The sequence below is a fragment of the Diabrotica undecimpunctata genome, chromosome 2 (assembly GCF_040954645.1).
Source record: "Diabrotica undecimpunctata isolate CICGRU chromosome 2, icDiaUnde3, whole genome shotgun sequence".
NCBI lineage: Eukaryota > Metazoa > Arthropoda > Insecta > Coleoptera > Chrysomelidae > Diabrotica > Diabrotica undecimpunctata.
In genome coordinates, this window is record NC_092804.1 from 176,301,554 (window position 1) to 176,318,195 (window position 16,642).

Consider the following 16,642-nt stretch of genomic DNA (forward strand, 5'->3'; position numbering starts at 1 on the left):
TATAAAGTTGATAAAGCTCGTTGTTGTATCGACTTCTAAAGATTCCGTTTTCCCTCACAGCTCCTAGTATTCTCCTTAGTACTTTGCTTTCAAATGTGTCGAGTTTGCTTTTGGATGTTTCTTTTAGGAGCCATGCTTCACTGCCATAGCATGCTATTGGTCGAATTAAGGTTTTATAGATTTTCATTTTTGTATTTCGGTGGACATTTTTAGACCAAAATATATGAGAGAGGGCAAAATAAGCTCTGCTTGCCTGCGTTATTCTCTTCCGTATTTCTTTATCTTCTGATCCATCGGCATATATTGTTACTCCCAGGTATGTAAACTTTCTAACAGTTTTAATGTCATATTTATGTATAATGTTTTGTGGGACTATATTCCATCTCGTCTGTATCATTATTTTTGTTGTTTCTGTGTTAATTTCTAGACCTAGCCTTTTTGTTTGCGTTTTTAACTCTGTCTATGTTTCTTGTGCTTCTGTTGATGTTCTACTTATAATATTAATACCATCGGCATAAGCGGTCAGTTGCACGGTTCGTTGGTCAGTAGGTTTCCTCTGACCTTGTCTCTAAACTCTGAAATGCTTTGTTAGCATTTTGTTTATTTTTTGCAATTTTTTGTTTTTTTTTTGTGATTTATTTTACAGTTGGAACTTGTTTTAAATGTATTTTTATTTATCTGTTTTAAGCACTGACATAAAAAATACAAATTAGTGTGATAAGTACCAACAATTTTAAGGAAGATAAAACATTGGAAGACGAATTCCTGGTGCTGTAATATATAAAGGACAGAAAGAGATTGATATAAAAAAGTAAAAAATCAAACATCTTCTTCCGAGCTATAACCGCGAAAGTTATCGTCGAACTCGCATTGATCTTCCGAAAAAGCAATATACTTAGTTCGGTTCGTAGTAGCACAATAATAGGTATTGTAAGATTCAAAAACGATCGTTCTCAAATCCCAAAGGCGCTGTACTTACGACACTACGGGGGATATGCGGAAATTATCTATTCATTGGTTATCCGGAAGAGGAAATTAAAAGAAAATTCGATGTTGATTTTGTTTTAGTATAGTTTTACAGATGCACAATGGGATTAAAAGAGTTTACACTTTAATATTGACGTAGATTAAGGAAGATTACAAAGAGAGGTAAAAGTTGTACAGTAGTTTGTGAAAATTGAAGGAAAAACTCAAAAATATACAATTATTTATATCGGATATGATATTATCTAACTATTGTAGGACTTAGTGAATATTCGTAGTGAATATTGTAGAATATTATGAATAGTAGAACTAATTCTATTCAAAAAAGAGAAAAAAAATAGCTAAAAAACTACAGAGCTATAAACTTGTTAAATACTACGCTAAGACTTACAACTAAAATTTAACAAGTGCTAATAAATCAGAGGATATGTTTAGCAGATGAACAACAGGGTTTCCGTAGTGGACAATCATGTACAGATGCAACATTCGTTATAAAGCAAATTACTGAGAAGTCACTTGAGTATAATAGACCCGCATTTCTGTGTCTGATTAATCTAAAGAAAGCGTTTGAAGCATTTGACACAGTAAGACTTAAAAATGGAATTCATCTATTGTATAATAGAGAACTTTAACAAAACATAAAAACCATCAAAAACATCTACCAAAACAACAAAATAAAAGTCAGAATAGATGGACAACTTACAGAACCTATCAAGATAGGCAGCGGAATAAGACAAAGGGATTCATTGAGCTCCATGCTCTTTAATTTAATACTGGATGAAATCATCTAAAGCTTTAACAAAAGAAGAGGATACAGAATGGGAAACAAAGAAATAAAAATACTTTGTTACGCAGACGACGCAATATTGATCTTCTTCAAGTGCCATCTCCGCGGCGAAGGTCGGCAATCATCATAGCTATTCGGACTTGTAAGACAGCTGCTCTGAAAAGTTCATTTGATGTACATCCGTACCACTCTCTCAGGTTGCGTAGTCATGACATCCTACGCCTCCCTATGCTTATCTTTCCTTGGATCTTTCCCTGCATAATCAGTTGGAGCAAGGTTTATTTCTCTCCACGTGTAATATCTCCGAGATATTCCAATTCTCTTGTTTTAATTGTATTTAAAATTTCTATTTCTTTATTCATCCTTCTCAGAACCTCTTTGATTGTGACGTGTTATGTCCCCGATATTTTTAGAATTCTTCTATACATCCACAGCTCAAATTATTCCAGTTTTTTTGTTGATGTCGCATTCAAGGTCCAAGATTCCAGTCCATAAACCAAAGTCAAAAAAACATAGCACCTCGCCAACCTAACTCTTAGTTCCAATTTTAAATCCCTTGTACATAGCACTCTTCTCATTTTGTTGAAATTTGCTCTAGCCTTTTCTATTTTGACATTGATCTCCTGAATGTAATCATTATTTCCAGATATGCATATTTGTCCACTTGTTCGACGCTTGTTTCAGTTATTAGAAGATTCTTGTTATTTCTTTGGGTTTTTGATATTCTCATAAATTTCGTTCTTTTGACGTTCATTGTTAGACCGTACTCATTTCCATACTATTTCCGCTATTCTGCTCACCAGTCTCTGAAAATCTTCAATATTTTCGGCTAATATCAAAGTGTCGTCCGCATATCTAACGTTGGTAACGGGAACTCAATTTACCTTTATTTCAGCTGTTTTATCCTCACAGGATCTCTTCGGAGTAGGCATTAAAAATAATTGGCGACAATACGCATCTCTGTCTCACTCCACGTCTAATTTCAATTTCTTTTGACAGCTGTTCGATAACACGTACTTTTGCTCGCTGTTTATGGTATAAATTTGATATGGTCCTGATATCGTTGTAGTCAATCTTCTTCGATTTCAGGACATTTATTAATTGTTCATGTCGTACTTTATCGAATGCTTTATTATAGTCAATAAGACATGCGTATATATCTTGATTGATGTCCAGGTATCTTTGTATTAGTATATTAAGTGAAAAAAGACCTTCACACGTTCCTAGGCCTTTGCGAAAACCAAATTATGTGTCATTAACGTCTATGTCCAGTTTGTGATATATTTGGTTATGGATGACTTTTAGTAGTAACTTTAGCACATGAAACATCAAGCTTATGTTGCGGTAATCGCTGTATTCTCTTGCGTTTTTTTTTTGGGGAGACAAATAAAAATCGACGTTAACCACTCTTTGGGTATTACGCCTGAACTATAAATTTGGTTCAAGAGTGTCACTAAAACATCAATATGCTTCTCATCTATAATTTTTAGGATTTATGTAGGAAGCATGTCAGGTCCAGAGCTTTTCCCACTCTTCATTGTTTTATTTGCGTGTAATAATTCTTCTTTTGTAATATATGGACCTATTTCGTCTGACGTAAGTTCTATGTGCTCCAAATCTCGTCTTTCATCGTCGAACAGTTCGTCGATATATTCTGCCCATCTATGTACTTTCTCATCCGTATCTGTTATAATAGTTCCGTGTCTATCCAAAAGTGCACCACTGGGATTTTGTTTTCTTAGTCCTGCTGGTTTTTTAACTTTCTTGTGTAGGTTAAACAGATCGTGTTTATTTTGAAGATCTTCGATCTCTTTGCATTTCTCTTCAAAGTATTTTCCTTTTGCCTGCTTTATCATCTTCCTGATCTTGTTGACTGTTGTCTTTGTTTTTAAATTGTCTCCGTTGTTCCATCATACTGAGTATCTCGTCATTCATCCATTCTTCTTTTCTCCTTGCGGAAGTCTTTAGTATTTCTCTTTAGAGGGTTTCAGTAGACAATGTTTTAGTCGATCCCAGTACTCGTCAATATCATTGGTGTTTGTGTTCAATTTGCAGCAGTTCACATGCAGTTCATGTTGATGGGCATCTTTTACGTTAGGTGCTTTAAGTTTTCTTGTGTCTATTGTAGGGTTTCTTTGATGTCTTTAAATATTCTTAAGGATGAATATAATCCTATCGATAATTGGATTGTGATCTGAGGCCACGTCTAATCCAGGATATGCTTTCACGGCTTTTACAGCATTGCGGTATCTTTCATTGATCATAATGTAGTCTATCTGGTTTTTGACTACTTTCTGTAGTCCGCAATATTGATAGCCCAAGATAAATATAATCTGCAAAGACTGGCCCATAGATTCAACATAGGAGCAAAAGAATTTGGCAATCTAAAAGAAAACTAAAACAATAGTAGTCAGCAAAGAACCAACCAGATGTAAAATAGAAATTGATGGCATCAGTATTGAACAAGTAATGAAAATAAAATACCTGGAAATTACACTGTCTGGCTATTGAGACCTAGACAAAGAAGTGAGAAATCAAATACAAAAAGTAAATAGACTGGCAGGATGCCTTAATAACACTATATGGCGAAACATATATTATATTAACACTGAGATGATGTCAAGAATTTATAAAGCCAGTGTAAGATCAATAATGATATATGCCTTAGAAACAAGACCCGACACAGCAACAAAGCAAAGGCTACTGGAAACGGTAGAGATGAGAGTACTGAGGAGAATTACAGGAAATACGCTGAGAGATCGAAAGAGAAGTGAAGACGTTAGACGAAAATGTAACGAGAAAAGTGTAAATGAATGGACACAAAATAGAACAAAAGAATAGAATACCCACATAAGCAGAATGGAGGAGACCCGTGTCGTCAACATAGCAAGAGATAAGTGACCAATCGGCAGAAGAAGTATCGGATTACCGCGCAAAAGATGGCGTGACAACCTTCCATAGAGGTATTAATTCTCCAATCCTCCAGCAGAATTGCTTATAAAGAGGAAGAAGAAAAAGAAATTTTAAGCGTACATCTTTAAATTTGGAGATCGCTGACAAACAAACTGTTTAGGAAATATTAAATCATAAAATTATTAAGAGCTAGTATGTCTCGACAGTAAATTTTGTAAAAAATACACGACTTTTATGCTATTATTGGACAAATTTTAAAAAGCATCTGTCAAATCTGCTTTTTTATATTTAATCAGCAAAATCTAATAATTTAATGTACTCAATAAACGCCAGCTTATCCCTTGATTCACTAATTACATTTATAATGAAAGTATTTCGTAGATCACTGTATCTACAATTCGATTCTTCCTTGTACGGCACGTTCAAAATTCCCACAGCGCCCCTATAAAAGAGAAAAGCCACATCTATCACTTGATATAGGAACAAAATGTGGCCCACCGCAATCATGAACTGACTGTTCCTTTTTATTTTTTATTATATCGTTCGTTGAGGATTTTTCATTCTCACCTTAAAGTTTCACGGAAAATTGAACAAAAATTATCAAAATTGTGAAAAGTGGTACATTTTTATTTGATAGTGATATTATAATACTCGTATAGTCTTAAGATTATAGAGTTTTATATTATAAAAAATAACAGTAATATTTCATTTTCATCTTTAAGTCAAAAATGTTCAATTTTCTTGCTTTTTTCTTTGGTCAATTTTATTGAATTTTTTCATCCAAATTTCCAATTTTATTTGACTCACTCTCTTTACGTAAACCAAAAATTTCCAATTTTTATTTTAAATAAATTTCTACTTGTATACTTCAGACATTAGCATAAGTTATTATAATATTATTTTTATGCTATTATTTTCTTCTCATTATATTCTACTACTACTACCTGTCAGTTTATAACGTTTTTCGCCGTTTTCCCACTTCCAATGGCCACTCTTTCAGTTCTTTATTTATTCCTTCGCTTATTATATGCTTCTTATCTTATATTGAAATTTTGATAAATATAAGATTGTTGATATTTCTCTTCTTCTCCTATTTTCATTTATGTTTTCCATTTGCTAGTTTTATCGGATATTCCGCCTTTGATTTTTGTTTACAAAAATTTTATTATTTGATTTCCACAAACAAATAGAAAATTTTTTAGCAAATATGAAATTATATACTTTACTTTTTTTAACCCTGAACTACTATCATTGGGTCAAATTTGACCCCAGGACTTGAAATTTGGTGCGCCACTGGTGCACCAACAGTTTGGAAAAGTTGGAAAACGACCTTGTTTCATGTATTGTCCCAATTAAGTACGTAGTTTAGCATGCCGGTTAGTAGAAAATGATCAGTGGGATAGTACACACGTGCTGCTGAGTTCCCGTCGGATTTGACCCCACCATAGTAGTTACGTTATTATTATTTAAGATAATACATTTAAATAGCTTTAAGAATTAGCGAAAGTACGGTGACAAGTGATGATGTTTTTGACTTCCCTGGAGGAGCCAACCGAGAGTATTTAAACTTATAGTGACTAATAACAGCGATACTGACAATGAAAGGGAACACTTGCATCACGACACAGATTCAAAAATTGACGTCATTGACTTATCAAACGACGAATAAGAAACAGCATCTAATAATGAAAGAAATTTTTATTATGGACAAAACAGACATAAGTGGGCTAAAAATACTCCGGCGGCATCATCAAAAATTCGCATACAGTACATTATTACGCACCTTTCTGGTCTTCGTGGACCTGCCTTAAAAACAAAACCATCCAGTCCACTTGAATGCTGGTCACTTCTTATAACTCCTAACATATTGGCCTCTATTCTAAAGTACACAAATGAAGAAATGACCGAGCTCAGCGTGACTTATGGGGATACCTGACATTTATTGATCATCTATCCAAAGGTGAACTTAAGGCTTTTTTGGATTTTTTATACCTTTCAGGTGTACTAAAGTCTAATCATGAGAATGTTGATTCATTATTTTCGACAAGTGTTTTAGTTAGACCAATTTATCGTACTACAATGTCAAAAAAAAGCTTATTATTTCTTCTCGCAGCAATAAGATTTGACAAATATAAAATAAGAGAGCAAAAGAAGGCCAACAGAGATCGACTTGCAGCAGTGTCCCATTTGTTTAACTGTTTTGCATCTAACAGTATAGCAAACTACACCTGTTCCGAATATGTTATAGTGGACGATGCCATTTTAGAATTTACATGAAACCCAAACCAGTCAAGTACGGCATAGGATCATGTGTTTATGCTTTTATATATACAGGTAAAACCAATGATCCTAATTCCCAAAAGCTATCTATACCTACAAGATCAGCACTTGCTTTAGTGGAATCAATTACCAATGGTAACAGAAATGTCACTGGTGATCATCGTATCATATGTCCCCCAAAAAAAATGAAAGTGTAATTGTGTTGTCGTCCATGCATCACGACAAATCTGTTGACCAGGAAAACAGAGACTTTCAAGTTCGAAGAATCCTAGCTCGTCGAAGATATCTTTTACACTGAAGGCATCAGGTCTCGATGGCGGAATGCTAGAATTGGCCCTCTAACCTCCGATATTTCTCTTTCCTGTTTTCTGGAATAAAGCAGACAGTGGATTCATTAGTGTTGCCTCAAGCTATTTCTTAAATAACAAAATATTAAATAAAAAATAGAGTCTTAAAAGTTGAAGAAGGAGCAGCGCCTCAGCAGGAGAGCCCCTCTCCTAAAGTTTTTCGTGTATAAACATTTTAAATTTAAATAAGACAATACATGGGGGTTTTGTCGAGGCAAAACAAGTATTTAGAAATCGAAGGGTAGAATTTCCTAGGAACAGGTAAAATGATTACGACGGGAAATTCAAAGACTTTCAAAGGATATTTGTGTTGACCAATAAAAAGGAAGGAATGTTCATTGAGAGAAGGGGGCTGCATCAGAGGAGTAATTTTAGAAATGGAAAAAACACCGTTGTGTTCGAGATAGCAGATAGGAGCAGTTGGTGACTTAGAAAAAAATAAAAAGTGCCGGTCTACGTTAAACAAAAGCTTTTTTGGCATCCGTAAAAGTTAAAAAGTAGAAAGTGAATTTTTTTAAAAAGTAAAAGATTAAATTCAGTAATCAGTGACAACAGTTTGTAAGTACTCAATTAATTGTATCCTGAAATCGTATACAGAAATTGTTCCAAGGTGTTCACCTATATTTCTAACCATATTTTCTTCTCCCAATGTTTATCAACCTCTACAAAGACTATAGTGAAATTTGACATAAACAATTTCGTAATGTGTTTTAAAAGTATTTCTTAGAACCAAAAATAATTCATTTTGTATCTATACTGGGTAATTTGCTATCATTAAATAACTTGCGGTATTTTTTTATATTGTACATTAAATTAAATACTCGTTTCAGAGAGTATTTGTTAAAACAATTGATTCTATCATTTAAAATTTGCATTTATTTCTTTGGTATAAACACAATATTTTTTATTATATGGTTATAATTTATTTTTGAATTCTATTTATCCACGAGCTTTCTCTGAGTATTGGTTTTCTATTTCTGTTGTTTCAATGACGTAAAACTCTGAGATTACTTATTAATTTGAGCTAGCCCAAGAAGAGTATTGATCTATTAAGAAAATTAAAAATAAATATAATTATAATTTTGCATAATTACATTAAGAAAATAAGTAGAATCAAAACAATATATAATATACACTTATTACAAGAAAGAAAAATAGGAAAATAATGCGACATATTAGACAATTCTAAGAAAATAAATTACTTCGAGGGTTACAAGCAAAGTAATTTATAAAATTTTGAAAACTTAATTTAAAACCTAAATTTTTGCTCTCCTCCATATTGCCAGTAAAAGAAATACTTTCTGTGTTGCTACTGAGTAAGATAAGACTAATACAATGTTCAGTTTAAAAGTGCAATTTGCACAACGATCTCGAGCAAACCCCCCGTTATCGTTCGTCCGTTTGCAAATCGTGTACACATTTTATGACATTTCAAGTCGACAATTGAGCGTCGGTTTCGCCACTAAAACACTAAAATCCATCTTTATGTTTCAGTATCGTCCTACCAAGGCGAAGTGTTGAAATTGTGGAAGATATCACGAACTGAAATGGGAGCCTACATGTGCATCGCATCGAACGGGGTGCCACCAACTGTTAGCAAAAGGATTATGGTCAATGTTCATTGTAAGTGGCCATTTTGTTTAACCCTTTAATCGCCCGCATGTTCCTTTTTCGTAGCCGCGTTTCACGTTGTCTGCGCTTTACGACACGGTTTTTTATCTGTAAGTTAAGATAAGTTTAAAAGACGGATTTCTTGAAGCTGGTGATTGTAAAAAATAAAAAAAAATGATTTATTTTAAGAAAAGCTTGTCTTTTAGTTACATTTTTTACATGTTGTCAACGTACAATTCAACATTTGTAGCGTGAATCGTTTATAAATGATGTAAAATAATAGAAAAATAGTTATTGTTGCAGGTGAGAAATTTTTTGACATAAATAAACAATATTATGAGCACTATCTGAAGTAATGTAAACAAAATTCTTTTTTGAAATTTAAATATTGTAAGGCCATTAAGTTCTTCTACTAAGTCTTGGTGTAGAAAAAAAATATCTGCGTCATTTTAGAATCAAATATCGCATGCGTTAGTTCCTTTTCCTTTTCCTTTATAAGAACGTACCAGGGAAAAACAACGATTAATGTTAAAGGTGTCATTTTAAAGACATAAACAGGTTTGAGATTATGTCTTCCAAAAAAAATGGGATTCACTAGTGTGAATATGAAAATTCTCATAAAACTTTCGCAGCAAATCAAACAAAGTCCAAAACAAGGAGATCTTTTTTTGTACGACCCTATTTTATTGGGTTTAAATAAAAATGGTAGAATATCTGCAAATTAATTGCAGTATCTATGTTAGTGAGGTTATAGTGCCTACTCCTATCTAAGTTAGCGTACACTATACTTTACCAGAAATAAGTATTTCAGAGTAAGTCCGATTAAGGAAGTCTTTCAGATCAACGAATTTATGTCGTTGGCAGCGAACAATTGCTCTACAGTTTTAATATGTTCGGCAGTTTTGTCTGCATTTTAACAAAATATGAATGCTGCTTTATACACTTGGTCATGGTAATTAAAGTGGCCAATCTCATCATCATCACTGGCTCAACAACCCTTTTTGGGTCTTGGCCTATTCCAGGATTCTTCTCCATTCTGATCTGTTTCGTGCTTTTTTTCTCCAGTTTTTTATTTTTAAGGTTGTTATATCATTTTCTATTTGTTCTAAGTATCTCAGTTTCTGTCTTCCTCTTGTTCTTTTTCCTACTGGCATCTGTTTGAATATTTTGTTTGGTATTTCGCCTTCTTCCATTCTTTCTACATGTCCTATCCAACGCAGCCGTCCTATTTTAATGAATATTATAATATCCGGATCCTGGTATATTTTGTATAGTTCAAAGTTGTATCGTCTTCGCCATATTCCGTTTTCTTTTGTGCCCTTATATATGTGTCGCAAGATTTTTCTTTCGAAGGTGGCTAACAACGTTTCCTCTCTTTTAGTGAGTGTCCAGGTTTCTAAGCCATATGTGAGTACCGGTCTTATTAGGGTTTTATATATAAAGTGGCCAATCTATCCTAAAGTAATAACCAACCATCGGGAGATTCAGGTACAGTCAATAAGTTTAGTACTAAATTTGTCTAATAATAAATCGTGAATCCCATTAGGGCAACGACTGGAAGAAGATCTCGTACAAGCAAATGCCATAAGATCAGTAGAAATAAAAAAGAACTAATATCAGCTCAAGGTTTCAAACAGCTATTAGCATCTTCAATAAGGTCAAGGAAGCAACAGAAAAAGTTAAAGTTAATGAAGGGAAAACCAAATACGTATGTCTAAACAGACAGACCTTAGGAACATAATTGAATAAAATATCAGCCAATACCTATAATTTTAAAAGAGATGAAAGTTTAAAATAATAGGAGCAATAATTACAGTTGATCTGTAAACCTATTTCCAGACCTGTACTAACATATGGATGCGAAACATTGACAATGACCAAAACAAATACAGAAACATTTAGACGATTTAAAATGATAATAATTCTTTCATAATCCTAATCCAGTAGGTTAAGTTATTTGGACCTACTAATGAAAACGGAGTATAGAGATCCAGGAACAACTATGAACTCTACTAACGATTCAAAGAGAAAGAGAAAGAGAAAGAAACTTCGTTGGTGAGAACGCTAGAAATAATTTAGGCAACTTTTTACAATAAAACCTTTATTTCACAAACACAACTTGCTCGAAACTTATTGGATTTCCAAAAGGAAGAGCTACTTATATTTTTAATGAACATATTTTTTTACTATCTAAGTACATTTTTTTAATGGCTTGATAAGAATCCATCCTTTCTGTCCGACATTTTTTTATAATAAACCTTTTGTTTTTTTTTTAACAATGTGCATGTGTTGGAATTTAAAGTCAAACATAGGATACCTTATAGGTATCACAAAATAGGTCACACAAAACATAAAATATGTTAAATTGTAGTGTGTTAAAAATTTATTTCGGCAACAGATGGAACAGACGCAGCTCGAAAGTGGACCAATACACAAATCTTAAAATTCGTTTTGTTTATGGTTTCGTGTAAAAAATTACCATTAAAGTTACCGGTAAGTCCACACCTAGTTTTACCTTAACCTATACATTGTTTTGATTGTTTATTGCAACTATTTAAAATTTGATGATTGCTTGCACTTATTAAGTTAAAGTTAATTTATCATTTATCTCACCAGGGCTATTGAAGGAAATATAGTTGATATTAATTTAATTATTAATAATTATCTCACAACAGATCATTATTTGTTTAATTCGACATACATCAAATAAATTAATTCTTAAGTAAAATTGTGACTTATTTCCAGTAAAAATAATAACGTTACATTTTCGTCATATTTTTCCGTGAATCTATTTTTAGATTTTTTCGTGCGTACATTTAAATCTGCTATGACGAGTATTTCTTTCATGTTTATATTTGTTAGAATTTGTGATAATGTTATAAGTTTGTGAAAATAAAATTACTTCATAGTATTCGGAGCACTTTTATTCATTGTTCCCATCAACGAACTGCACGTAATTTATTTCTAAGGAGAAGTCGACACTTTCTTTGATCAATTTAATGAGGGCATTCTTTGAAACTCTTGTTGAAACTGACTTATTATAAGAAGATTAAAATATTCATCGGAGAGCTTTATATGGATTCCAAAAAAAGGAATCTAAAAAATATAACGAGCTCACAGTCTGGTTGCAACATCTCGGTTTGATTTTAATGTAAAAATTTTTAGAATGTGTGATGCGCGAGGTAATATTACAAAATGTCTAAGTCTCTTTGTAAATGTACCTTCTGAATAATAAAGTTTTTGTCTTTTTAATTTTTTAGTCAATTATCTGTAACTGATTTATAACATTTGGTTTGATATTTTTTAGATAACATTAACATTTCGAATCTTGTTTAAATAATGAGAAAGAATTTTCTAATTTTCATTTAAATTCGTATCACTTTTTGTTATAAATAAGGGAGAGATAGAGAGGGAGAGAGGTTACTAATAACATAAGTAGTATTTTGTAAGCCGTATCCAAGGAATGATTACCAATATAGACCCAAGTAAAATGAGTGTCTAGAACTTTAATGCTTATGTCATATTTTCTAAATTTACAGCGGTCGAAAAAATTTCATCGGTCGAAAAAATTAGCTGTCGGGTAAATGAAAATTACCAAGTGGTCGGGAATAACCGCGTTAAGAATTTAAAACTCGACGTTTCGGCACCCATTTTGGAGCCATTATCAAGAGGGATATGGTTTCGTTTGAGTTCGGGTTCTTAATCTGCCTACTTTTCAGTATCGAGTAACTCACTGCATCGATTCGAATCACTCGACACTGAGGAGTGGGCAGATTGAGACTTCAGTGTTATCTGGCGGTTCTTGTATGTCTGGAAATCAAGATACTAGTACGTCACGAGTGAGAGAGTGGGAAGATTGGGGCCCCGAATATATGAATAATTTTGGTTTTGACGTAGTAACGCTACTTGGTGGTGCTTGAAGTAAACTGATTCTAATGATCGATGTGGTTACTTATATAGCTGATCAAGGCGCGCTTCTCTCGAACGGTCCTTAGCAAGGCTTCTTGTGAAAGGTCCTGTCTGTATGTGGGTAGGAGGATTCCTACTAGTCGGTCTTATGACCTGATGTATTTTTTACTTTTTTTTTAATACCGTTTTCCATGTTGTTGAAAGAATTTGAGCATCGTCTCTTTGATTTAGATTGTTGGGATTTTTTTTTATTTTTATGGATTCTCGGGTTTCGCGATTTCTTTTAATTTCAATGTTGGTTTGGTTCAGGTTTATTTTATGTCCTGTGTTTTGAGATATATTATGCAAAAGACGACGTTTTTTCTCTCCTTTCGATGGCATTTCGATGTTCTTCTCGCCTAACATTGATTCTTCGGTTGGTCTGTCCGATGTACGATTAGTTACAGTCCACACATTGAATCTCGTATACTCTTTCATTTTCTAACGATATTTTTTATTTGGAGGATAATAATATAGTTGAGATTTTTATATATCGTTTATATTTTGTGTTTTCTAGCACCGTCCATAATAAATGAAGAATGGACCAAAAACCAGGAGATTAGAGCATGCATTGGAAAAGCTAGATCCACTTTCAATTGGATGGGGGCCTTCTTCAAGAGTCACAATCTCTCTTAATACAAAAGTAAGAATGCTGCGATGCTACGTCTTCTCTGTCCTTTTTTATGGTGTTGAATCGTGGACCTTGAACGAAGATATGTGCAGAAAACTGGAAGCATTTGAGATGTGGCTATATCGGAGATTACTTAAGATCCCGTGGACTGCCGGGATGTTCTCATTCTGATCTGAAAAGCCTTAATTTCAATAAAAATTCGAAATAGAAAAAAAAACGTTCTAGAAGTTTAAAAATAAAACTTCAAAAAGTCTAATATATCATAATAGAAAGAATCTAACTTTTTTTCGTTTGAGAATTTTCGCGAGCATGGAAATATCTATAAAAACGCTGTCACTTTGAGCGTAGGGAGATTAATTTCTGAGAAGTAGAAACTGTCACAATTAATTTTTAAAAAAAGTCAAGTTTTTGTTAAATTTTTATAGAATAGAAATCAAGCAAACAATAATACATAATTATTAATAGTAAAAGTCAATCACAATAAAGAAGAAATAATATTTTACAAAAAAGTATAAATTTTAATAAGAAGAAAAATAATTTGAAATGGTGGAAGTTGATAATTGAAACATTGTGGTCTATTTTAGAAAGCAATTTCATAAAAAGAAGGATAACCAGAGGCTGATAACTGAGACATTGAGTGGCGATTAAAAACTTTATTTTGGAAAACAATTTCATTTAGGCATTCAGTGACAGAAAGGTACCAAATTTTGTTAGTATTATTTAATTATTGTAATAAGAACTTCAGTTTAAAACCCTTAACCACTGACATGCGGTATGCCATACCGAGCCGAAAATATATTTTGTTGTAAAACGTGTTTTATAAAAGATTCTTAGAACACCATCTGTGTACCTTCAAGTGGGGTTTAATTGTACCTGCTTTCAACTGCTGCAGTTTTAGTACACGTTTAGTCTTTGAGCTACGTTGACATAAAGTTTTCTTGCGGTATCAAGTACCGCATGTCAGTATTTACGTTTCTATAGTTAAAAGCAGTGTAGTGTATTCTTTTGCTGTTAGTATGGCAGCAAGTTCATCCAGTTGTTCTAAATTTAGCCGCAAAACTGTAAAGCTTTCAGATGACGATTTCAAGGCTGTTTAATCTCAATGGGCTGACGAAGTACCTAGTGATTTAGAATATTTTAGTGATAGTGATGTTGACGATGCAAGCGAAAAAGTATGTATTAAAAGTTCACACGACACCGGAAGTGAGCAGTCGGAAAGTTCTGAAGACGAATATCATTTAAATGATAATGGTAAGTCATATTTTTATGGCAAAAATCGTTTTAAGTGGTCTACTACAGCACCCTCGAAAAATGTAAGAACTCCGTTACACAACCTTGTAACAAAAGTACCAGCTGTGCGGTCCAGAGATGCAAGAAACGAAACTTCATCATTTTTTTTTAATTTTCTTATTTCTGAGGATATAATACAAGAAATACGTAAATGGACAAATAATAAATTACGTGCAATTCGTGAAAACTATAAAAGAATGAATAGACCAGAACTAAATGAAATTGATGAAATAGAACTAAAAGCCTTTTTGGGATTGCTTTTATACTCATCAGCTTTCAAATCCAATGACGAAGATATAAATTCTATATTTGGTACAGATGGCACTGGTAGAGATATATTCAGATGTGTTATGTCAAAAGAAAGATTTGCAATATTTCTAAAATATTTACGTTTTGATAACCCTCTGGATAGAGAAGAAAGAAAAAAGATAGATCCAACAGCAGCCATTGGTAACATATTTAATATATTTATAATAAATTGTCAAAAACTGTATTCCGTAGGCACATGTGTTTGTATTGATGAAATGTTGGTCGGCTTTAGGGGAAGGTGTAGGTTTAAAATGTATATGCCTAATAAGCCTGTGAAATATGGCATTAAAATAATGTGGCTGACTGATGCACGAACAAGTTACTTATACAATGCCTATATATATGGAGGCAAACACACTGACGGAACTGGGTTATCTGAGGAAGAAAAGAAGATGAATAAACCAACTCAATCTGTTCTTCGGCTTGCTAAACCTATTTATGGAACTAACCATAATATCACAGCTGATAATTGGTTTAGTTCTATAGAATTAGTAAAGCAGTTAGAAGTAAAGAAGTTAACGTATGTGGGAACCCTCAAGAAAAATAAACGGGAAATCCCTCCGGAACTCCAGCCACACCGATGTAGGCAAGTAAATTCAACTACTTACGGATTTACGAAAAGTTTATCCCTAATTTCCCATGTGCCAAAAAAATCGTGGGCTGTTTTACTTATTTCTTCGATGCACCATTCAATAGGCACGGATCAGATTACTGGAAAACCAGAAATTATAGCTCAATATAATCGTAAAGGAGGTGTCGATACTTTAGATGCCAAGTGTGCCAAATATTCTGTAAAACGTCGTTCTCGCCGATGGCCACTTACTATTTTTTACCGCATCATTGATATAGCTGCTGTTAATTCGCATGTTGTGTACCAATCACTACAAGAAGATAATATGGAAAGGCTAAACTACACAAAGGAGTTATCAAAACAATTATTTTTACCTCATCTACAAAGAAGACTCGAAAATCTCAGAATCCCGAGAGAATTATTATGTGGTATTGAACGAATACTAGGACAAAAACGCCAAAAAGAAGCAGATTTTGAAAGGCTTGAGAAAAAGAAGACGTGTTACTTATGCCCTTGTACATTAAAGCGAAAGACTTTTTATGTGTGCTTTTCTTGTGGAAAACCAGTGTGCTTACAGTGTACAAAGAAAAATTGCGGACCTTGCGCGCAAAATGACTACTTAGATAGTTATTTTATTGTAATTTTTGGTTATTGTCAGAATTTTGTATTTTAGTTTCTCATTAAATTTAAATCATTAGTCTGTTTCTTTTAACATTATTTTACCATTTGTTAATCACAAGTAATCAATTTTTCTTGTAATTTAGTTTATAAACGATTTTGTAGTAACGTCCACCATTTTTTTAAATATTATGCGTGCATTCATAATATTCTTGAAAAAGTAAAGTTTATTTTACTTGTAGCAGTATATTATGCTACAGAAATGTGAAGAATCATTCCGTAGTTGATATAAAAAACAAATACAGTGATATAAGATAAATTCATATTAAAAACAAAGGAGAATAGGCAACGGT

At 33.0% G+C, this 16,642-nt stretch overlaps 1 protein-coding gene across 1 annotated transcript in view; it reads left to right on the plus strand.

Annotated features, from left to right (window-relative positions):
• Window positions 1-16,642, plus strand: part of LOC140433998 (lachesin-like) — a 675,206-nt gene that overhangs the window by 592,479 nt on the left and 66,085 nt on the right. Inside the window, exon 6 of the mRNA XM_072521967.1 lies at window positions 8,806-8,934. Coding sequence (XP_072378068.1) covers window positions 8,806-8,934 — 129 coding nt within the window. The remainder of the gene's footprint in view (window positions 1-8,805; window positions 8,935-16,642) is intronic.